The following is a 25,650-nucleotide window of genomic DNA, read 5'->3' as shown; positions in this document are numbered from 1 at the left end:
AGCTAATGGGAGGGCAATCTGATCGCATTCAAATAGGGTGTGGCACTAGGCAGGGGTGTCCATGCTCCCCATTGCTGTTTTTAATATATATTGATCCCCTGCTTAGACAGCTAGAAGGGAATTCTGCTATCTCGCCAGTTCACAGGTTTGGGTGGGACACGAAGGTTTTGGCGTATGCTGACGATATAGCCATTATAACCTCCAACCCAGATGTAGTATTGAGAGAAATAGAGGAGACAAGCAAATTTGGGAAAGTCTCTGGGTATTCATTGACTAAAGAGAAAACCCAGTTATTGGTTAATAGACTTGTGACCACACAGCATACTCGTAGGGTGGATCATGTTGTGTATTTAGGTATAGATATTGTCCAGAGGGTAGAAGAGATTGTCAGTATAAATCTGGACCCGATATTAGGAAAAGCAAAGCAGGATCTGAACAGATGGAATAATCTGCATATGTCTATAATGGGGAGATGCAGTATGGTTAAAATGATTCTTCTCCCCAAGCTGTTGTATCTTTTTCGGGCAATCCCACTGGGGTTTGAAAGCTCTTGGTTTAAAGAGATGGATCAGTTGGTAATGACATTTATATGGGCATATGGTAAGTGTAGAAGGACGAGCAAATTTATGTATTTATCTAGGGTAAAGGGGATGGTCTCTCCTGAACCTGAAATTGTATCAGTTGGCAGCGGCTTTTCAATATATGCGCCCATTGTTAGGCGGGGGAAACACGGTAAGACAGGGGCAGAATACTGCCCAAATATTTATGAACTGCTGACTGGTCCAATAGCTAATGGGAGCTTGCTGGTCTTTATGGAACCCGGGTATCATAAGAAAGTACGGTCTAAGGTACTGGAAGCCACCTATAAATGCTGGCGACCTTGGCGGAAAATGGCTGGACTTGGGAGGTTTAACCACTATACGTTAATAGATAATAACCCGTCCCTGCCCGCGATATTTAAAGATTATCATTTTGCAAAATGGGCCCTCCTGGGGATACGAAGGATAGTAAATTTTTATGATGAGTCTGGGATCAAGCCATTTGAGGATCTCCGGGAGCAGTTTGAACTCGAGCGGAGAGATTTTTTCAAGTACTTGCAGATAAGAGATTTGAGCAAAAAAGCTGGGGGGGTACAGGGGTTTGCAAAAAATCCTCTTTTGGAGAATATAATCAAAAAGCCTAGTACATCAATAAGATTTATTTACTCAACTCTTATGTCTGAACAACCCAATGATCTTGAGAAATACAGTGAGAAGTGGGATAGTAAGTTCAAAAAGGGTGGCATTAAGTTCTTTGAGTCCCTAGAGCTTTGGTATACTATGTTATTGTCTTCTGCATTACAGGCACAGCACTATAAGACATTGTTTGACCTATATTATACCACAGCTCAAATAGCTAAATGGGGAAGATTGGAGGGAATACACTGTCCGAGATGCGGTATATCTGGAGCAGATATCATACATATGTTTGCCATGTGCGGGGAAACTGACTTCGCTGAAAGGAGGGGTCCAGCAGGTGTTAAAGGGGAAGGTAGTAAGATACGATGTAGAGCTTACCCCTGATATTGTGGTCTTAAGGATCGCAGAGAAAGGGGGGCAAAACACATAGGGCTTTTATATCTATGGCAATGGCGGTATACCGATTGAGCATATCATCTGCATGGCTGGATCCATGGCCCCCCTACTTATCAGCAATGGCTGGGTAAATTGCTATCTATTTATCATCTGCAGGTCGCCCTTTATGAGCAGAAAGGGAGGCGCGCGAGGAGAAAGGGACAGGCGATATGGGGGCAATTTCCAGAATGGTTTTGGACACGCTAATGGCCTATTGTGGGGCTAAAAATTTGTAAGGCAGATTTGAATTGCTATGAATTGGAATATGATTGTTTTTCTTTTTTCTCTTTCCCTGGCTGAATTCTCTGCTCTGTATTGTTCTTGTAATGAATTTTCTTTCTTTTCCGAATAAAAAAAATATATATATATATAAAAATGCCACTTTTAGAAAGTGGAATCCCTGTCTGGGTCAGGTTGACAGTTGGGCTGGTTGCACCTCACACTAGACAGTACACCCCAGCCCCCTTTATGTCAGTCTGCATTTCCTGATGAGCCATCTGTGCTAGGAGGGAGGGGAGGAGTGGTTACTTACACCTGAAAAGGCTGTGCCTGTCCTCACACAGATCAGTCTCCGATCCCCTCGTGAGTGTATTGGGCCTGGCCTGGGCAAGGTAGGATTTCACATTCAAAAGAGACTTTACTTTGAAGTAGGCCTACTTCAAAGGAGAAACTGGGTATAAGAAGGGCACCCAAAACCACAGACTTTAGAAACCCTTCTGGAAACAAGAGGAACCTCTGCCTGGAGAAGAGCTGAGGACGAAAAGCTGCCCCGCCTGTGACTGTGCTTTGTGGAGCTATCCTGCAGTTGCTGCTGCCTGCCAGAGTAAGACGGCAAAGACTGGACTTTGTGTGCCTTCCATCTTGAAAATAAATCTCCATGGGCTTGATTTAGAGCTTGCCTCCTGTTGTTTGAAGTCTCAGGGACAGCAAAGACTTCACTCTGCCAGCACCTGGAGTCTCTGGAGAGACTCCTACTCTGCCCTGTGGTGCCCATCCAGTTCCTGGTACCCTGAAAGGAGAAGCTGGCAGCCTAAAGACAAGGAAATCCACGCACAGAGCGCCGTGCAGGGAAAAGATCGATGCGACTCCGATCTGCGACTGAAGAAACGACGCGCCACCGGCTCCGCAGCTAAGAAACGACGCTCGCAGGAAACGCGACGAAGAATCAACGCACATAGCATGAGAAACGACGTGCAGCATCACTGATGGAGGCTGGGAGATCACAACCTGCGCTGTGGGGTTTTCAGATCATGGTGTGGCTGGATTTCCGACTCAAGTACCACTGTGCATGGAAAAACAACGCAAGGCCTGCCCGGGCCCGAGAGTGCTGACCGGATCGACGCATTGCTCTCCTGCGGAGGGAAGAAACGACGCGCCCCAACTTGGCGAAAGGAGAAACCACGCACGGTCCCACTCGTGAGTGGAATCAACGCCTCGCAAGCCCTTTTTGACGCGCACTCACCCGTGCGGGGTTATTTTTGATGCGCCCAAGGTACTTTTTCACCCAGACAACATTAGTGTGAGTTTAAAACTACTTAAAGACTCTTTTTGATTTTTAATTGATAACTTGACTTGTGTATTGTGGTTTTTTGTCGTTTTGGTCTTGTTTTGTTTAGATAAATATTTCCTATTTTTCTAAACTGGTGTTGTGTCATTTTGTAGTATTTTCATTAAGTTACTGTGTGTGTTGGTACAAATACTTTACACATGGCACTCTGAAGTTAAGCTTACTGCTCTGCCAAGCTACCAAGGGGGTAAGAAGGGGTTAGCTGAGGATGATTCTCTTTTACCCTGACTAGAGTGAGGGTCCTTGCTTGAAAAGGGGGTAACCTGACTGTCAACCAAAGACCACATTTCTAACAGACTCCATATCCCATGAGCGTTTACAAATATGCAGGCACGTGGTAGCCATTGTGTTGAGCTTCATTTAATTGTACTCTAGCACCAATATGATTATCAATTTCATACTCTTCAAACAGGAGGACCCACGATTTCCTCCAAAACATCCTGTGATTTTCTGCAGGAAAGGGTTAGAACACAATTTTCTCTTTTCTGCTGAGCGTACAATCACAGAAAGCACCCTCATTTTTAAGATTAACCCAGATCACCATCTAGGTGTTAATTAGTAATGTAGCCATTCTGAAATTAACACAAATTGAGACAGTTTAAAGAATAACCTCGACCAAGTAGAGTTCAAGTTCATCAAGTAAGTTCACAGATATAGATTTAGAGTGGAGAGAGCCAGCATATGTATCTTTAGCATCAACTCCCACTTTTCTACCCAATATCTGTCATAGTTTCAGCTGATAATTCAGTAATAATCTGCAAACTTTATCCACATTGCATTACATTATAAACAACTTAAGTAACAACCGCAGGGCTCAAACAAAAAAAAGGAAAACAAAAGTTTATGTTCAGAAGAGGCTATTCTCCATGCTAGTTCATTTAACGTATTGCAAGTTTGTGAGAGGACAGTGGTACGTGGTAAAGACGACATAGGAGATAATACATAGAGTTAAGTGAAGAACAGCAGGTGAGTGGAACAATGACAGAGAAGGGAACACATCTAGTATTCGGCCTGATTTAGAGTTTGGCGGTGGGTTACTCCATCACAAGCTAGATACTTGTTTTACCAACTGTGATCGCGGTTCTACCACATTCAATCATTCAGTTGACTCTTACCTCTCTTTCTAACTACACATTTGATGCCTAGGGCAACCAGTAGTAACCATTGCTGCTTTCGTGCAACTTCCCCTTTGAGCAGTCAATGAAGACCAGTTTTAAGTCATCTGTGTGTAATAAGTACTGTGTTGTAGCTGAAGATGTCCTGCAAGCGGTTGTCCCTGTAAGTTTTGAATTATGTGCGTTCCCCATCAGGCTCAGTCCTAGGTCCTATGCTCCTAGAGATTGTAGTCTGTTTCTTCCTGAGTGTTAGACTATTTTAAGAGATCACAAGTGTCCTCTCAGTCTACATAGATGTTTTCTAGGTTGTGTTGTTTGTGGCTCTTGGACCTGCCAGATTTGCCACTGCCAGTAACTGTGTAGGTTCTGTGCTGAGAACTAGCTGCACGCATACCAGTCCACCCTCTCGCTAAGTGTTTTAGGTAATTTCTTTTTTGGTACTGCTTCCTTGCTGGACACGGATGATGGTTTTGTGCAGTCTATTCTCAATTGTCATGCATGAAAAGCAATAAACGTCTTGACGCCTTGTGTTGCTTGGTCTCCCCCCACCCCCCCACCCCCACTCCCACAGAATAAACCTTCTATTCCTGTGTTCTGCCTAACACTAGAGGAGTCTGTAGTGGGCTGGTACCACATTGCAGTGTAGATATAATCCATCAGCGCTGCTTTTCAAGATTACTCCTACACACCAAGACTGGCCCTGACAAATGTAACCTTCTCCATTCATCAGCCACCTGGTGGAGTCTCCATTCTTCTATAGTAGTGTTTTATGATGGCATTACTTCGGCAGGAAAAGGCCCAGTGGGTAGCAGGCTCCCATCTTTCAGTCACTGTGTGCGGCAGGGATCCTGTGCTCTAGACCATCATCCAGTACATTAAGGAATGTAGAATCGTCATTAAAGGTCAGACCACCGAGCTGGCGAGAGAGTAGGGTTGCCACCTCGCTTCATGTCATCAGCACATCAACCTCCGGCTTTCATTTGACAACTTCAGTTGTTTTGGGGACTGTAATCCTCTTGTTTGCCACCACTGAACCAGCTAGACTGTACCATCTGATAAGGGTGACTTGTAAGAAAATGCCGAAGACTGGGATCCTGGTGTCCTAATGACACAGTGTGAAGTGGCAACTCTTCGGCTGGCTGCAGCAGAGGTCCTTCAGGTAGGGAACCTGTACACCAGTAGGATCCTGAGCCTATGTGTCTCGCTCAAAGATATAGCATCTTGTCAGTTTTCAGAACATACGATCAGTGCCTCTCTGGTCAGACACAAAAGCTGGTGATTTTCACTCACACGATCCCCCTACTTTTTAAGTTAATTACTCCCCATTTAGGATTCTGTTTTAATACTGCAACATTTTAAATAGGGCTTATTTTTGGGGAGATACTAATTGTGCATAATATGCCAAAATACTGACACATTAAACACAATATTTCTGCACAAGTAATTGTAAAGTGATTGTAGATGTAGTAATGAACACATGGACACATCCAGCTTCTCTTTTAGAGTGCCCTGGAAGGAGGATCTGCCTCTAAGATTTAGTGTTCAGTAAGATCTGGGTGCATCAACAGACTACACAGGGAAAAGGCCACCTAAAGTCAGACAAGCTAAGATCAGATCATCTCTGAGCCCACTGACATACACAGTAGTGCCCTCTGCGGAAAGGATCTATCTCTGCATCTAGGGGACATGTGCTTCCTCCCCATAATTCTCCAAGAAATTCCCAGAAAATTTACACCCAACATTTGCAGTTGATATCCACTCACTCCAGAATGATAGCTGATATCTATGAAAGAAGACATTTAGATAGGAAGAAACTAGTCAGTATGGGTAGGGGTATCCGCCCAACCACTTAGAGTAAAAAAACAATTGAATTAAACCTGGACGAGGTAACAGAGGAAAGACAGTATTTAAGTTAAGAGCAGACAATGTTGTCACATTAGGCCAAACACTGAGGTTCTGCTGAAGCAAACTACTGAGCGAGAGCTGTAACAGAAGCAGTCAGCAGCCGCTGGGGCAAACTGTATTCTAATACTGAAGTAATAATATGGGCACTGACTGAGCAGAGTCTGGGCTATGAATGCACTAATACAAAGGGGATCAATGTGCAAATATCAGATATTAGGGCAATCAGTATGCATATACTGCAGCAATCCATAATCAGATACCAGGGCAAATGAATGTGCCAATATAGGTGTAGCAATTTAATGTGCAGAGGCGTATTTAGTAATGAGCTGACAAAGGGGAAATCAATCAGCACATACGGAGACAAATTATAGAGCAATACCAGAGCAACAACTGCAAACAAGACACCAATACTGGAGCAACAACCTTAACCAATACAGCAGCAAAAACCTCAAACAATGCACCAATACTGATGTAACAACCTCAAACGATGCACCAATACTGCTGCAACACTCCGAAATAATTCACAAATACTGGTGTAACAACCTCAAACAATACACCAATACCGTAGCAACAACCTCAAACACACAAATACTGGAGCAACAACCTCAAACAATACACCAATACCACAGCAAACACTTCAAATAATGCCCCAATACTGGAGCAAGAACCTCAAAAGATACACCAATACTGGTGTAACAACCTCAAAAGATACACCAATACTGGAGTAACAACCTCATACTATACAGCAATACTATTGCAAAAACCTCTAACAATATACCAGTACTGGTGCAAGAACTTCAAACAATACAACAATACTACAGCAACAATCTCAAACATTTTACCAACACTGCAGCAACAGCCTCAAATAATACACCAGCACTGCAGCAACAACCTCTAACAATACACCAGTACTGGAGCAACAACTTCAAACAATATCCCAATACTCGAACAACAATCTCAAACAGAACACCAATATTGCAGCAATAACTTGGGCACTTATACGAAGCTCGGGCTATCAAAGGGTTGCCTATAAGGCAATCCCCGAGTGGATGTTTAGGCAAGTGAAAAGCACATATATGGATAATTAATAATCATAATATAACATCTGTATGTGTAAAAGCGCACGCTCAGCCCTTGGGGCACCTTGGCGCTGAATAACAGGGGTCTGCTTTTATCCAAGTTAGTGGTTCTCATTTTATCAATCTCAGAAAGATAAAAGGACGAACCAGGATATGAATCTGTGGCTATGTGATCAAACACAGCTTCCCAGAGCCGGTCCATGAATCCACTGAGACATCAGACCCAGCTGATACTGGAGCAAAGATACTGTCAATCCCAACACAAACAAACAGAAAGTATGCAACAATCATTGTGCTTATGCTGGGTCAATTAATTAACTGATACTGCGGAAATCATTGTGCTTATGCTGGGTCAAGTAATTAACTGATACTGGGGCAATCAGTGGAAGAACATCAGAGGCAGTCAAATTGAAAATGGGATCCTTATAACAAGGTGTAATACTAATGTTATTGATAATACATTTAACAAACATGACCAAAAACGAACAACAATAACAGTCATTATAATACAAATAAGTGATAATAAGTATTATTATTAGATAGGAAAATAATTTCCTTTTTATTGCAACAATTCTGCCATAGCTCACCCACCTCCTATCAGAAGATCTGAGAAGGTTTGGGGCACATTCACATCTTGATGCCTACTACTCAGTTACCATGATAAGTAGGGTAACAGATTCTTGTGTGATAGGTGACTGCAGGATCATCAATGCCATGACACCTGTAAGAAGGGTCATGGCGCTGGATATCACCTGGAAGTGTTTCTACAGGCTAGAGGTAGGAAATGTAGAAACAATGCCTTGGACCTCAAACCCCACCTGAAAGTTTGATATACCAAGCAATAGATTCTCGCAAATACTGAGGAATTCACACTGGAAGTATTTGCATTTAATGGTGGATACCAGAACAGACAAAAAACACTAGCGTGCAAGACAACCTAAGAGTGAAACTACACACCGATAGCGGAAAAGAACCCACAGCCAGGGAGAGCACCACTCAGGTAGACATGGAGATTCAACATGCAACAAATCTTTCATCAGAACAGGAGGTTCTGTCGAAGGATGCAACTTTTGGGACCAAACTTTTCTCAGCAAGGCGAGACAATTCTGCAGTGAATTAAACTTTCCTACACCCAATTAAAGTGAGCAAGACCGCCCAATATCATGAAAGACCACACTCAAACAAGCACAACCGCCCTATACTTGAAAGACCTCCTTCATTGAGTAGGTCTTAAACACCAACTGCAAAACTAACCTTACACATGTACCAGCATCATTCCATAAACAGAGTTGGGTACAAAGTCATGAAACCAGAGACTAAAATCAAGAAAACCTACACCAGATTTCATGCCTGATTTAATCTATTGCTTCTTGCCTAGAAAGTCTGCCCAGCAAGCATTCAGCAGCCTACATAAACCACAGATTCAGTCCAGGAGGGAAGCAGGGGCGTTAGCCTACTTGACAGCACTCCCTGCCATCATCACATTGTCTAAACCTCCTGGCCATTTCTGACAATTTAATTGGTTAACATGTGACCAATCACATCAGCAGTTGCATTCAGCCCATTCTAACTAACTGCGGATGAGGGCACTGCTGGGCTTCAGAATCCCAGGTCTTCACTGAATTGCTCTGTGGACCAAGGAGGCCACAGATATCCTATTCTTGTTTGGAGTGTGCAGGAACAACCTTTCTTAGGTACCTCTCCAAAGGCTGAGTCTGACCAACATGGAAAGGGACCCTCATTCTAACATGGAGCAGGAAAGGAATGGCCCTTTTCGCACAACCGTCCCCATGCAATAAAAGAATCTGAATTTGGAGTGTTTGCCTCCCTAGTGAGAGAGAAAGGCTACCGGTGTGTGAACCTATCTTCCAGCTGGAAGATCACGTCCAGTGAGTGAGATGGCAATCAAGTGAGTGAACCAGTCATCTAGCCTGAGAGACCGCCTTTCAGTGATAATACAGGCCCCTTGGTGATTGAGCCTTTCTCAAAGCCTTCAAGGCAACTCATCTAATGAATGAGGCGATCTCTAATCAGTGAGTCTTTTTCCAGGACTTAAAGGCCACCTTCCAGTGCCAAGATGGCCCTCAAGTGAATATGTCTATCCTAAAATCTAAGGGACGGCTAATTAGTGAGTGAGAAGGACCACCAGTGATTGAATCTGATCTAATGCCTGAGAAACTACTTCTCTAGTGATGTAAACCACAAGGAGTGTGTCCATCCCAAAGCCTGAGACCAGCTTCCAATGAGAAAGCAAATCCTCTTGTGCCCGGGAGAGAGGTTGCAATGAAGGTTAATTGAATGAAGTGCAATAGTCCATATAAATTATACACTATGCCCCCCTCCCCGCTTCCTACAACCCACATTCCCCGGCTACTCCGTACCTTAGCATGACGCCTCTTGGGAGCGGTCTGCTGGTTTTCGGTTACAGTCACCTCGTAAAACTCCTGGATATCTAGACAGACAGAGAAGATGGTGAGAATGATACAGGGGGGGGGGGGGTTCACCTATAAATGTGCACTATCACCACATGTATACCACACACACCCACACCAACACACCAAACCCCTGCAGAATCAGGGGACACTAATCCAAACGTACACTACAGCAACTCATTACCTCAACCTAGAGGTGGCACCAATTCACAACCAATATTGCACCCCTGCAGAGCTATAAATTACCACCAACTTAAAATATAGGTGACATAACCCCACAACCAAACTGCACCCCTACAGGACTATACTATAACACAAAGAAGGTGATACTAATCTACAACCATACTACACTGCAAGTTACCACCAACTGAACATAAAGATGTCAGCAACCCACGAGCTTACTGCACCCCTAGAGCACTGTACGTTACTACCAACTTAACATAAGAAGGTGGCACTGACCTACAACCATAATGCACATTACAACCAACTGAACATCAATAAGGAGATACCAACATACAATTACACTGCACCCCTATAGCACTGAAAGTTATCACCAACTGAACAAAAAAAGGTGACACCACCCCACAATCATACTGCACCCCTACAACTCTTTAAGTCACTACCAACTAAATGTAAAGGTGACACAAACATACCACACCCTTACAGGACTAAGTTACCACCAACTGAACCTAAAAGAATGACACCAACCCAACACCACCCTGCATCCCTACAGAACTGTATGACTTCCAAGTGAATATGAATAAGATGACACCATCCAGCAACCACACTTGTTGATGAGTTGTATGGAGCTTCCTTACACCTGAAGGTCTCTTGACACTGATGAAGAGGCTGCAGAGCAATTAATTCGGGAGCTAGGAAGGTCTTACGTTCTTCCTAACGTGGCTGTGGGAAGAAATCAATTTGAGTTCAAAGAGTGGATCACTCTACAGCTGAGAGGCCAGGACAGAGTAGGAGCAGCCAAGAAGATTTACGAAAATAAGGAACGTTAAGGATATGAAGTTGAGAGGAACATAGAGAATAAATAGGCACATATCTGCAAATTCTTAAAGTGAAGAGAGATGGTACAGAACTTATTCCCAATGCAAAAAAAGTAGAATTATATTTTAGAGTGGGTAAGGAGCCAGTGAATATGAACTTGTAAAGACTTAGGAGGTTATATAAGATTAGTTGGACAAGTCACCCTGTCCACCAAACTGACGGTCCACACACTCTATTTAGAACTGGATGCACCATCATTTTTGTAACGACAGAGTTTCTGCTAGCTCCACCCACAGAACCCTTAGGCCAACAGCCTGATGTACATTAGAGTGTCAGTCTAAGTGCCTCGGACTAGACTCAGTGTTTATGAAAGATGTTCCTTTTACTATTTTTAATTTTCAGAACCACAAGGAATAGTCTAGTGGTCCTGAACAGCAAAAAAATAAAAATGACCCCTTGCCACCTCAATTTTAACCCACGCCTTATGCAAATCAGGCTTGACCTTGGTTCGATAGGAAAAGTCCAGCACAGACTGCCAGGCCAGGTGCTCCCTGAACCTGAACACAAGGTACCCAGGACCGGTTTCGCTCTGATTAGGGTTCTTCAGTCAAGTACAGCTTGGCTCCAGTGCGCAGTGAGCTCGGGAACCAGGTCTGTGCATACCGTTGCCACTTACGGCGTTACATCAAACACACAGAAGGTGACGGAAGGAATGCATGCCTGCAAGCTATCAGAGTTGTTTTTCAAGTACAAACTCTAGCGCTTGGTGTTAACTTTTGAAAAGCAAGAAATTAAGCTAGAAGGTCACATGAAACATTCAATCAATCAGTTAATTTGTAAAGCGAAAGCACGCTACATACCCGTGAGGGTTTCAAGGCGCTGGGGGCGGAAGTGGGGTGGGGGGTGCTGCTACTGCTCGAAGAGCCAAGTCTTGAGTAGTTTTCTGAAGGAAAGATGGTACCGTGTGAGCTGTGTGTTGACGATTTTCTCTATGAACTTCGCCGGGAACGGGAGCAGAGAGATGGGCTGGAAGTTTTTCAGGTCCTTGGGGTCTGCCTTTGGTTTCTTGAGAAGGGTGTTGATTTCAGCGTGTTTCCAGCTGTCTGGGAATCTTGCAGTTTCGAAGGAGATGTTGATGGCTTTCCGTAGGTGTGGTGCGATGGCCGTGTCTGCTTTGTTGAAGATGTGGTGTGGGCAGGGGTCTGATGGTGATCCGGAGTGGATGGAGTTCATGGTCTTGCGGGTTTCGTCGTCGCTGATGTTGGTCCAGGAGGTCAGTCTGTTGGAGCGGGTGGAGTTTGTGGTGGGTGGGGTAGGAGCGTCTGGATTGTGAGGGGAGTTGAAGCTGTCGTGGATGTCCGTGATTTTTCGGTGGAAGGCGGTTGCTAGGGCGTCGCAAAGTTCTTGGGAGGGGGCGAGGTCGTTGACGGTGGCGTTTGGGTTGGAGAGTTCTTTTACATTATTAAGTTGACTGAAACTTACAATGCCTTCAGGAGGAGCCACCATGGTGGGAGCCCCCCTGAAGAAGGCAGAGAGATCTCCACAAGAGAAGCTCTCTAAATACAATGGGTAGTCCTCCAGGGTGGAGGAGAATGTGACCTCTGCCCACCTCCTGGACAGAGGGCCTCCTGCTATAACCCTAAATAACCTTCTTCGCTCTGGCGAAATGGGTGGCTAAAGTGGCTAGCTTGGCAGACTGGCTTTGTAAGGAATGGAGCTGATGTGTCAAGATTTTGTCCTTGCCCAGGTATAAGGTGATGCAGTAGTTTAGGCCCAATCCACCATGTGCAGAGACAGCGGCTTTCTCACTACCAGAATTAGAAAAGGAAAGCTCAGTCTATGATTCGACATGTGAAAGGAAGAAGAGAACACGGGGCAGTCACCTGAGCATCCATCTTAAATTTGAGGTCCACTTACAAACTTTCAACTATGTTCGTAGGTTACAGGAAAGTTAACACCAGCCCAGAGAAATAATGGGAAACTACAACATGGGACACCACTAAACACATTGTTTTTACGACTTAACGACACTGCAGCTGACCCACACACATTTTGAAAATCATGCTGGAGGTGACTCCAACAAAACACATGAAGTCTCCTCTTGAGCACTCTCAGGTGACGCCAATCAGCATATATATTACACCAAAGCACAGTTAGGTGACACTAGCCCATTTGCATACAGTAAGGTGACACCAACCAACACACATACTGTATACATCCTTCACTGCTCTCTAAGGAGACACCAACCAATATATGTACTGTGTATAAATCATCTGCTGCTCTGAAAAGTGACAACAATCACAATATCTAGTGTGTACGTCCTCTACTGGTCAGTAAGGTGACACCAACCAACATACATAGTGTGTTCATCTTCTACTACCCTGTAGGGGGACACCAACTAATAGAAGTACTGTGTATATGCCACCTGCTGCCCTGTAAAACGACAGCAATAAAAATATATGGTTTACTGCTCTATAAGGTGACACCAATCCCACTGATAAATACTCTTCCACGCTATGGAGCATCCTGGGAAGTTTAGGGATAGTTCAGGTCTGCCTTACTGCACAATCTCCTGTATTTTTGAGTCACAAAACCTTATCACGCGGAGAAGTGTTCTGGGTGTTTTCCAGGAGGACCTCCGTAGAGATCCAGGTCAGTTCAACCTTCACTTCTGGGTATAATTCCTGATATCCGTGTTGCCAGAGCCTCCATGTATTAGATCGCGCCACTTACTGTGCCACGAGAGGCCACACCATCATTATGCTGCAGTTATCCAAGTAGGCAATGACAACTGTCAGAGAGAGGGGCAACCACCACCCCTTCTACAGCTCTTTTACAAATGCCATCTTAACCCAGCTCCTAAGAGCTGTCATTTGCTCCTGGTGTCATAAAAGACTTATTGGAAGCCCATGCAAAGCCATAGATATGAGTAGGCCCCCCGGTCCTATCCAGTCTCATGGGGTGTCACCCATGGGCCCTGATGCTACACTACAAGAAACATACGCTTTCTGATGTGGTGGGAAGTTAGGAGAGTAATGCATGGGCACTTGTAGACGGTCTAAGGATAAACACTGGAAATGGCAGCCTTTTTAAAAGACAGTTGACTGTGGCGGCATGGCACATAGGTTGTTTGTCAATTTTTACATCTGACTTGACATCGTAGCTGTCTGCATTAGCAATTTTTAGACCGAGCCTACCTATCAGCGCAAGCTGTCTGGCTGCAAAAGTCCTATTTCAAGCTTAAGAAACTCTTAGAGTAAGCTTAGAGACTGTACATTGCTTAACACTGGTTGACTTCATTGTCACTCGCATTTGCTTGCTTCCTATTCATTGGCTTCCTTGCCTGTCCTCTGTTTGCCCCGCCCCTGGAGTTTACCCTGGTTACCATCCTTTTGACTGGATGGCTTTTATCCTTCCCTGGCTGACATCAGAGAACTAGCGGTTTCTTTTTTCTTACCTGCGCTCCCTAGCAGTGCATGGGTTTTCTTGATCTCTCTCTGCCTGTGTGCTGCTGCTGAGCTCTTTGTTTCACAATCTGAGCGCCTGGCAGACTGCTATAATTGTGTGCTTGTTTTCTTTCATTTTCATGCGTGCTCTACTATGGGTGCCGGGAGCACCCGCTAGGTTTGTTTTAGAGCAATGCCACTCTGCTAAGATCGTTCTGCTGCAGGCTCCCGTTGGAGACAGTGAAGACCGGTGCTGCGTCTCTTCCTTGTTTAGTGCTGCTTCTCACATCCCACACTTGTGACTAAGGGCCACATGTACAGAGCATTTTTCTAGTCGCAAACTGACCGATTCGCAGAATCGGACCATTTGCGATTAGAAAAATGCCTTTTGGGATGTACAAATCCCAATTTGCGATTCAGTAACTTCTTACCAAATCACAATTTGGGTTTTGCGATTCAGTATAAGAAAAGGCATGTTCAGGGCATCCTTCTTTTAATACAGAATCTGAAAGATATCTACGAATGTTTTGCAACCAAAATGCGGTCGCAAAACATTTGCAGATTACCACCAATTTCAAAGTGGTGGTAAACCATTTGTAAACAGGAAGGGGTCCCCAATGGACCACTCCCCCTTTATGAATGGGAGCGCCAACATTTTTTCAGAGCAGGTAGTGGTCCCACGGATCACTACAAACTCTGAAAAAATTTGTAAACTTTTTTTTAATTTTTTTTTTAAATGCAGCCCATTTTCTTTTAAGGAAAATGTCTGCTTTTTAAAAAAAAATTGCTTTATTTAAAAAGCAGTCACAGACATTCCTGTGAGAGCAGCCCATACCCAAATGGGTCGCAAACTGCGACCTGCCTAATGGAAATTAATGAGGCAAAGTCCCTTGTGACCCATTTGGAAATTGCTAACAGTGTCTGACACACTGTTGTACATCAGGTTTTACGACTCACAAATTGCGAGTTGCTAAGACACGCAAATTGCGAGTCGCAAAACTTGACATTTAAGCATGTGGCCCTGATAATAAAACACACCCTTACATGTCCTCAGGTTACTGTGTGGGGTCAGTGTGCCATGGGAGGGCAATCTACTGTCGAGTGACAGCTCCAGTTGTAGCTGTTGCTGAAATCAAAGTAGTGTGCCTGAAAAATCCTACAGCTATCCTGGACCAACAAAAAAAAGCATCTCAAACATTTATAAAAGAAACAATCCCGTGACTCTTTACAGATAGCACATTCACTCTTCCACGAGCATCAGATACTGTTGTTTAGCTGAAAGCAAACACCGTATTTTTGCAAAAAAGGATGCTAGCCCAAGCTGTGTTGGTGAAAAGATCGATTGTCATCTTACAGCCAGCCTAGGGCCCATCCATTGCTTACCATTGCTTGGCTCTATTGTCGCTTTCATTTGTACCTTTTTTATTTGTCAGCGTGTACGGGCTTTACTTCCTCTTCTAACCTGGAGCATGGACACATTACATGTGGCCTTTCGCTGTTCATTTTTGAAGCACTACTTTTTTTTGTTCTATTTGGCTATGCACTCCACAAGAGTGCATGTGTTTTCCACCTATCTTCCTTGTGTACTGCTTCCGATGCATTCTGTGTTGTTCTCTCACCTATGTGCCTTTTACCACCTTCCTCTGTGTGGTGACAGCCCTTGTGTACTTCACCGGCATTGCTTTCTCACTTGTATGCTTCCTCCAAGAGCTCCAAGTTCTTGTCTCTAGCTGCGTTTCTCTCCGTCCCCATGCTCCACATCTCTCTCTCACCTCTGTATTGCTTCCATCCCCACCTGCGCCCTTCAGGCTGCATTCCCCCGCCTGCGCTGTTTTTGTCGCTTCCCCAACCCCAATCTGCTGTTTTAACCCGGATTGGTAAACAAAAATAAAAAAAGCCCCCAGGTAATTTTGTAGGCAGGTGCGTGTGTGTAGCGCACCCCTACAACAGGTAGTGGACAGACATGTCATGGTGCCTTTTTTGTTTGTTTGGTCTTTAACCATGCTGCGTAGCATCAGGGTGGGGTACAGTATCGCAAAATACCATTGAAAAGAGGCCTATTTCTTGCTCATTTTATTCTGTTGGCTGCTTGGTGCATCATTCCACCTCCTGTTGAGTGTTTGCAGTACAATGCATGTGAGGCTATTTTCCATCTCAAAAGTAAATTAATTCATCAGGTTAAATTATTTATTCCATAGACGCATTGTGTACAGAAATTAATTTTTTGGTCATGTGTTTTTACTACATCAGGCCTTTTAAAATATTTTAGTCAAGACTCAAAATGGAAGCCAGGCCTAATGGCTTTGTCCATGCTTGCCTTTGTTTGAACTTCAGGCCAGGCACCTGTTGGCCTAAGTGGGATTGCCTTTGACCTTTATGCAAGGCTCCTGTAGGCCTAAGTTGGGCCGGTACTTGGCTAAGGGATCTCAGAACGGTCACCAACACCTAGTTTGATTTTCAATGCCAAACTCTGTTAGTACCCCAGTTGAACTAAATCAGAATGGGTGGCAAAACGATTTGCAGTTGCAGCTACAGAGCTCTGGAACCACCCGTCCTCTGATATTTAAGACTTCGGTGACCAAGTGTCAGTCAGAAAGTTTGTCAAAGCACAGACAGCAGGAGGGTAGGGCTCACAGTTACTTTGTTTGCAAAGGAGGACCATAAAAGCCAATTCCTGAAACCAAAAACCTCGTTTCAAAAATCGAGGCCTTGTGGATTTATCCTTGGATAGAGTGCCCTTGTGCACTTGTAACAATGTAACAGCACTCGGTATTTCCACCACACAGTCTAGGATCTCCTAGAAACTCTTTTATACAGCTCCGGGCTTCATCTGCACAAAATCCAGACCTCTGTTTTCAGGATAACCAGTGAATATATATGTTGGACTTGGCTCTTCTGCATGGTTATTCCAAACATACACTCCTCCTATGTTTGCTCAATTCATTTTTGATGGCCTTAGGACTCTGTGTACTATACCACTGCTAACCAGGGCTAAAGTCTGTGCTCCCTCCTTAAAACATGATATAACTGGCCGATATCCACTTGCCATATTTAATTCACATGTAAGTCCCTAGTAAAGTGGTACTACCTGTGCCAAGGGCCTGTAAATCAACTACTACTAATGGGCCTGCAACAATGATTGAACCACCCACTTAGGTACCACTTTAAACATGTCTCAGGCCTGCCTCTGAAACCTGTGTGTTCAGTTTTTAGCTGTCATTTCGACCTGGCAAAATAAACCTTTTGCAAGGCCAGAGCTGTCCTTTTTAATACATATAAGTCACCCTTACGGCAGGCCTTGGACAGCCTGGAGGACCGGGTGCAGTGTATTTAGAAAGTTGGACATGTAAATCTTACTTTTACATATCCTGGCAATGAAAAATTCTTATATTCGTTTTTCACTATTGCAAAGCCTACCTCTCCCATAGGATAACACTGGAGTTACCTTTATTACATCTAATAAGTGCTAATTTCCAATTTGGAGCATGTAAGTAGACCTGCATCTATTGAACGAAGGACCCCCAAAGTGAGTCCATGGGCTAGTTTGCTGGCCTCCTGACTAGAGCCTCAGGGACAGAAGGCTCCAATAACCTTGAACCCACCACCTGAACGCTTTTGTCTGTGAATCCTACCCCATCAAGTGGTACCACCCAAGTCCTGGACTCTTGAAAGCGGGCTTGAAGGTGCCAACCCATTGGTGGATTCAACATACCTGATGCATCTCCTCTGCTGTGCGGCACAATCCTGAACAGAAACACCACATCACTTTGGATGAGAAGGTTCTCCTAGTGCAAAGATTCTGCATCACCCTCACAGCCCACATCAGAACTGCCACTGTTCGAAGCTTCACTGATGTAGGCCCTCATGTTGCAAATCTCTCATCAGCGGAAGCCCTGGTGACAACAAAGGTTCTCGCACCACAGTCCAGAACCGACACAGCGCCTTGACTGTGTGACGCATATTTGACGCTGGACTTCGTGCTGCAAGTCCCTGTCAATGGAATCTTCAACGACACCGGACCTTGCATCGCAGTTCTTCTGCACCAACACATCGCTCTGGCTGCCCCATGCATCCTCAATGTGAGATCGCGCAAAACTACGCAACCTTGATTTAAGGTACTTTTGTTCAGCAGGCGTAGCTGAGTCCCTGTAGCCGATCCATGCTTCATCGTGGTAGGCCTGACCTTGTGACTTTGTCCCGGTCTGACCAGATTTCCACAATTGGTGCTTTGTTTTTTTGGTGCTATTTTCAATGAAGTCTTTAAAAAATGCGTATCTTGGGTTCTACTGATTAGGTTTTTGTGGTTTTAGTCCTGTTCTATTTAATAAAAATTGTTCTAATTTACTAAATTGTAGTATTATTTTTTTTGTGTCGTGATTTCACTTTATCACTTTTAGAAGTGCTGCAAAAATACTTTATACATTGCCTCTAAGTTAAGGCTGACTGCTGTGGGCCAAGCTACCAGAGAGTTGAGCACAGGTTCATTTGGGGTTTGCTTGTGCCTCACTCCAACACGGACTGTAGTTGTTGCTTGGGTAGGGTTTCATCGCCCTCAACCAGCAACCAAATTTCTTACATTATATAAATAAATTGCAAATTCACATTTGCGCCATTTCTAACACTTGATAGGCCCCTGGCTCTCAAGAGTCAGAGCCGACTTAAGTTTCTCTTCGCTCTTCTCTCTAGCTATCCCCCTAATTCTGAGGGGTGTGTTAGAGACCGATGTGACAATCACCCTCGTAATACTATTTGCCACAGGACTGGGTCGCTTTTTACACCCATTTCCAATCAGTGTGCTGTGCAATATGAAAAAGACATTGCGCCGGTTTTGCACAATATACCCCTTTATCGAACAATATGATAACCTGTATGAAATTGCGAGTGAAACATCCATGGAGCAGAATGCCATTTGCACAAACTTGTGCTATGCACCAAGTATAACAAGCATTACCAATGCCAATAGATCTGAGTTTAATGTATCACTGCATGCAAACAAAGGCGCGCAAAAAAAGTGGTTTCCATGCGCTGAATGCACAAATGCTGTTTAGCACGTTATAGCCAGACTGCTTTCTGTACATAATGCACCGAATGTGACAAACTGTGAGGATCACATATACTTCTAGATTAAAAATAGTTCCTCTTGAATTTCCGTTCAAGCACTTATGAAAAGGCGGAACGATATCAAGCAGCCAATAGCAAGAGGTAAAACGGTCATACTCCTCTGGGCACTGCCAGAGCCCACTTTATGTACATGTTAAAGATGAGGTAACAATGGGTAAGGCAGGCCTACAAACGGGCACACACAGCTTACTGCTGATTTTACCACCCTGCAAGCTTTCTCCAGCCTCATCCCCCGCCCACCCCCTCCCCCCCCATACCCCAGGCGGTAATCCTTCCATGCTTCTCTCCCTAAAGAACAGCAGTAATTAAAGGGGATTATTTAAACACTAAACTCGGTTGCAGATAAGTCTCCGCCGCCTCACTCACCCAGAGATCAAGCCCACCTGCATTCACTCTCCACAACGAGGCATCTCCCCCACCCTACCGCGGGGGCCTCACTTCTATATCAAGAGCCCTCCAGGTGGAAACACCCCCGAACTGTGGGCTGCCAGCGCGCCCTATCCTGGCCGGAAATGGCTGTAGCTTGGATCCCTTGTGGCTTTACGGGCCCCTGGCGACGCCACTTCAGACTCACAGGTATACACACTCATAATGAAAAGCCAAAGTGACCCAGAGGCTAAGCCACCGATCTTATAACTAGAGGCCTGAGTTTTAATCTCGGCTTCACCAAACTGTGTGACCTTGGACGAACCATATTATCTCCTTAGGCCTCAGTTTCCTTATCTGTAGGAAGGCAACTACCCGACCCCCCGGTACATAGCTCTGTGTGGCATATAGACATTAACGCCATTGCTGTGACAACAGAGAGAGTGTTCCTAGGTGAGCAGCATGCCTGCGAGGGCGGAAGGCGAGGCCTACCCAGTAGCGCTTGGAAGAGGTCGCTCTGGAAGATGGCGAGGAGGCGCTCCACCTTCTGGCGGAAGTTCTGGTCAAGCAGCAGGGATTCCTCCATGAGCCGCAGGGCTGCCTGAGTGTCTGGGGGGCAGAGAATGAGAGGAGAGAACTGAGCAGAGAGCGTAGCACACACTGAGAAGTCACATACACAGAAGCGTCACAACTGGGAAGCATATAAACAAGGGCCCCCTGGGGAGACATCATTGGGCCCAATGGGGTCAAACGACAATACAGTCTGGGCTCTGGAACCACAGGACATCATCAGCCAGCTGCACACCTACCAGACCCCCTAAACCAACCGGAGACCACTCACGGAGGAAGATACCACCTCAACCATGAAGACTGCCCACTCGAGCCCGTGCAGACCTGTGCGCACACCACATCTGCAACCTAGGAGGACCCGTGATCAGCAAATTCCTCCGCACATCATCAACTCCTCCACTCAGTCCACTACCTTCCCAGAGCAGCAATGGCCTTCCTCAAAAAAAAAAAAAAAACATTGGCTGACCCAAACAAACTCAGCAACTTCGGGCCCATCTGCCTACTACAGTACCCAGTAAACGTGATAGAGAAAGCAGTCAACTAACAACTCACCAACCACCTGGATCTTCACATCTCGACAGCTCGCAATCTGGATTCCGGAGCAATCACAACACTCAACGCCGCCACAGATGAGATCCACATCCTCCAAGAAAGAAGAGAATCTGCCGCCCTCATACTGCTGGACCTATCAGCAGTATTTAACACTGGGTCACACTCCAACCTCATCAAAATATCACATGACAAAGGCATCCAAGGCCCAGACCTCGAGTGGATATGCTTGTTCCTCACAAGGAGACCTCAGCGAGTCAGCCCCCGCCCCCCCCCACACACACACACATTGGAGTCCAAGGACGTACCCTGCAGAGTTCCCCAAGGATCAACCCTCAGCTTCTCCCTATTCAGCATTTGCATGACACCACTCGCTGGCGTCATCTGGTCCCACTGTATCCCAATTATCTCCTACACCAGTGGATCTTAGCCTTTTGACTTCTGTGGACCCCCACTTCATCGTACACAAACCCAGGGACCCTCAATCAATCATTACCGGAATCTGGAGACACCCCACTGAGTCATTACTGGAAGCCAGGCCTGAACAGGGTCAATGATTCGGACCACAAAAACAATACACAAAAAATACAGACACAAGCATTCCATAAAACACATACACAAATGATAATACATTTCATTTAATTTACAAATAAAATAAAAATTTCAATTTGAAAGGGAGGTTGGAGCTTTTCTAAATTCAACTGAAGTCACACATTGTCCACACTGTATTCTGTTTGGTGCACCTGCGCTGGTCCCATGACTCCATCTGACGATACTAATTACATTTTTAGTCTCCAATTTCAAATACCTTGACATCTGCAGTACATTTTACAAATTTCAATTGTACATTTTGCAACTTTATTTATATATACTTTAATAATCTGTTAATATTTTATTTTCTAATCAGTCATAGAAACCCTGAGGAGGCCTTGCGGAGTCAAAGAGGCCCCAGACCACAGGTTGGGAACCACTGTCCTACACCAATGACACCCAGCTCATCCTCTCCATATCAGACAAATCACCTGCAACCAGATCCAGCGTAAACGGATGCATGAAATACACAGCCAAGGGGATGAAAACTGACTGGCTGAAACTCAACATGGGTAGACTGAAGTGCTGATGTTTGGGAACAAAAGCTGCCCATGGGACACCTCTTGGTGGCCATCAGAGCTAAATCCAACCCAATCACCCTCCAACCACACACACAAGCTGGGAGTCACATTAGATAAACTCAACATGACTGCTCAGATGAATGCAGTTAGCTCCACCTGTTTCCACATGCTAAGCACCCTTAAAAAAAAAATCTTCAGCTGGATTCCCAAAAGCACCAGAAGACATTGCTAAAGCCCTAATTACAACACACTTGACTACGGAAACACACTCTATACTGGATTCCCAAAACACCTCTTCCACTGCCCTCAGACCATCCAGAACGCCACTGCCAGACTTGTCCTAGACCTTTCCCGGTACCCCCACATCACATCTCATCTCAGAGATCTTCACTAGCTGACGATACACAAACGCTGCCGATTGTAACGCCACACTCATGCATACAAGACACTGCACAATATTGGACAAGCATACCTCAACTTCTGCCTCCACTTCCACCAGCCCACCTGACACCAATTCTCTTTCTCTCTCGCACACCACCACCCCCCGCACAAGCAAAAGCAGCACAGTAGGACTCGCCTTCTCAAACCTCGCACTCAAAACATGGAACCTCCCTCTACACCTATACGGCCTCCTCCACACTTATGGAATTCCGTAAAAAGTTGAAGACCTGGCTCTTCAACAAATGACCCTATAAACAATCTTCACACCTGCTCCAGCACCTGGATACCACAGATGATTAGTCACACATTACAAATCTATATGACATAACAAACCCTAAAGTAACCGGCTGCCAAGGACCCAAAAGAGAGAGAGAGAGAGAGAGACTGTGTGACCTGACGATCGAGCCAATCCAAGGCCCAGGTAGGAAGATACTCTTAGGCTCAATGAGAGAGACAGGGCATCCGCAGATGAGACATCCCCGGCTCTAGAAAGGAGACATCCATGTGATGCACAGAGCAGCGATTCCAAGCCTTCACTTGGGAAATACCTACCTGTGAGCCTATCAGGGAGCATCTTGGGACCCAATGGGAAGACATTTACCATTTTTCTGTTAGGTCAACAGCACAAGTTTCTTCTCTTGGCACTATTAGCAATGAGAATATGTCTACTTGCTATCCGTATTTCCTTCAGGCAGTTCATTTGGGGGAGGAGGGGCCTTGCTGCCTTCCACCAAACAGATGTGAGTGTGTTCCATGGGTGGTATGTTACAGTCTGGATGTTGATACCAACCGGCCTATACTAGGCCCGTCCTAGTTTGTGCATTACTTCACCTCTGTCCCAGGACAGGCATCCGCCTCTACCTATGCCTGACATCACGTCCTGTGTCCATATTACTGTTTCCTTGCCCAAATGGCAGTATATTCTCTTTCAGGAACTGCCTTCCCTTCTCCAGAAGCCAGGTATACCTGGCCCAGTGTATATGTCAATCCATGGGCCCTGTAACATTTGCAGTTTATTAACTATCCCAGTGTTGGTGCATTCTTTTTCAGAATCTGTGTTCCACTTTTCGGAGTCACTGTATGCCTTGATCAGATCTCCTATTTCATATTCTCTGTGTTTTCTCTCCCTGCATCAATGTACTCCCTGTCACAGTATTAGTGTACTTTCTGTTTAAAATATGAGCATCCCCAGTCCGTGAATGAAAGCCGTCTTCAGTATATTCCCTGACCCTACGTTATTACGTGTATTTGTAAAGCACATTATCACCCTCAAGGGTTTCCTGGTGCCGAGGAGATGTGTTTTTTCTAGCCCTACTTGAAGCAGGTTGGTTAATTGAAAAGCTGGGCTTCAGCTTCTTGCAGAATTCACAGAAATAGGAGGAGGCTCTGATGTGGAGTGGAAGGTCGTTCAATGCTTTAGGAGGGATGTAAGCATGTAAGCAGCACCAGGATTGGTGGGGAGCCTGTGCTGGTGTCCCAGCGCAAGAAGACCAGAAGAGCAACACAGCAGGAGGCGGCGGCGAAAAAGTACTTAAAAAAATAATAATAGATATATATATATATATTTTTTTTTTTTTTATGGCCCCATCCCTCTACTCCTCTCCTTGAGATCTGTGGCAGCCGCCTCTGCTTCTGAGTATTGAGGGGCCAGGCTGACAACTTGAGTTCTGTTAAGAAGGATTAGATTCAGTGGGTCCTTGAGCACCAGTCTTGTGCAGACCCCTGATGAAGATGGGGTGTGAAACCGTGTCAAATGCTGTACAGAGGTCCAGAAGAATGAAGGCTGCCAAGTCTCCTCTGTTAAGGATCATGCAGATGTCATCTGTGGCAGCGAAAAGTGCTGTTTTTGTACTGTTATTGATCCGGAATCCGGACAGGATGGCATCGAGGAGCTGTTGGTGGCAGAGGCATCGGTTGATTAGTTTCTCTAAGACCATTCCTGTTTTGTTTTAGAATCTGTATTTGCTGTCCCAGTCTCAGTGTATTCCCTATACCTGTTTTAGTGTATTCCTTGATACTATGCCCCGATTCGGAATCTCAGTATTTCCTGTCCTTGCGTCAATGTATTCCTTGTTCCGGTGCCAGTGTATTTCCTGACTCCATGTCAGTGCATTCTGTTTCATACTCAGTGTACTTGCTGTCCCAATGTTAGTCTATACACTGTACCTGTGCCAGGGCATTCCCCAATCCTGTCTCAGTGTAGTCCCTATTCCAGTGTCAATGTGCTCTCCCTTCAACATGTGTATTCCCTGCCCTTGCGTCAAAGTCTCCCTCTCCCAGGGTCAGTGTATTCTCTGACCCAGTGACCCGAACCTCCCTTGGCAGGTCTGTTAACACCTATGGTGACACTGCTGGGCCGTCTCGAGCCCCTGTGCCATAGAGACCCTCATCAGCTCACTGAGCCAGCACGCAGGATCCAGGCTCACTCATGGACCTCACTAGCGAGGCCCACAAAGGCTGAAACATGTCTGCAGCTGCTGGTGTTCCTGCTCAGGGTCGATGGGCCAGGACAAGAATGATTTGTATATTGTTGATCTTTTGTAACAGCACCGAATAGCTAGCAAATGGTGGAACGGAATGCCACCCAGGAAACTCCCATCATTCAAACCACTGACGCGCTTCCACCCATCATGCAGAAAAGGTCCTGGGATGGATGCACCTGGTCCTCTCCTTTGATAAAAGGCCACTGTCACTGCTCAGCTTGTGACACTGGAACGAAAGACCCCAGAAAGTTAAAAGGAACCCAGACAGATGCACACGTCTCTACAACAGGCACACGAACCTGCTGGGCCATCTTCCTTGGGTTGGAACCTCTGACCCACCTGTTACCACAGCCACCACTGCAACCCAATGAGCTGTTTTACCTAATTATATGACGTGGCCCTAGCCCACCAAGCTATCTAACCGGCCGAGGTTAAGAAGTGCATTTGATTACATAAAGTATGGGACACGCTTATTTCTGGCCGCACCCAGAGCTCCTGGATAAAAAAAACGCCCCCAGGTAACCCACCGAGCCCCCAGTTCCTAGGTCGCAGCCTCTTTCCTTCTGCGGAATGCCAAAGCGCCCCAAAAATGCATTTCTGGCGGCCGAACCCGGTGTCTTACCTTCTCTCTTCGCAGGCATCGCTGGCAGACGTCAGAGGGAGCCGTAAGCTGCTTAGCCTCCCCTGACAGCTGGGCTTTAAGAAAGCTGAAGGAGGGATTGAGGCAGGGGCATTCTGGGAGATGTGGTCTGCCTCACCTGAAGGGCGAGTAATGGGGCAAGCGCCTCTGTTTGTGTTTTGGCGCTAATTATCAGCTCTCACTTTGTTCGTAAATGCGTCCAGTTTGGGCAG

General features: G+C 45.4%; 1 protein-coding gene across 1 annotated transcript in view; it reads right to left on the bottom strand.

The window, feature by feature from the left end:
- DLG4 (discs large MAGUK scaffold protein 4) overlaps positions 1-25,440 on the bottom strand; it is a 584,369-nt gene extending 558,929 nt beyond the window's left edge. Inside the window, exons 1-3 of the mRNA XM_069215534.1 lie at positions 25,421-25,440; positions 20,136-20,252; positions 9,661-9,731 (exon numbers count right to left, since the gene is read on the bottom strand). Coding sequence (XP_069071635.1) covers positions 9,661-9,731; positions 20,136-20,252; positions 25,421-25,439 — 207 coding nt within the window. The 5' untranslated portion in view covers position 25,440. The remainder of the gene's footprint in view (positions 1-9,660; positions 9,732-20,135; positions 20,253-25,420) is intronic.
- Between the last annotated feature and the right edge of the window lie 210 nt (positions 25,441-25,650).

The sequence above is a fragment of the Pleurodeles waltl genome, chromosome 12 (genome assembly GCF_031143425.1).
Source record: "Pleurodeles waltl isolate 20211129_DDA chromosome 12, aPleWal1.hap1.20221129, whole genome shotgun sequence".
Lineage (NCBI taxonomy): Eukaryota > Metazoa > Chordata > Amphibia > Caudata > Salamandridae > Pleurodeles > Pleurodeles waltl.
This window is presented reverse-complemented; position numbering and strand designations above follow the sequence as displayed.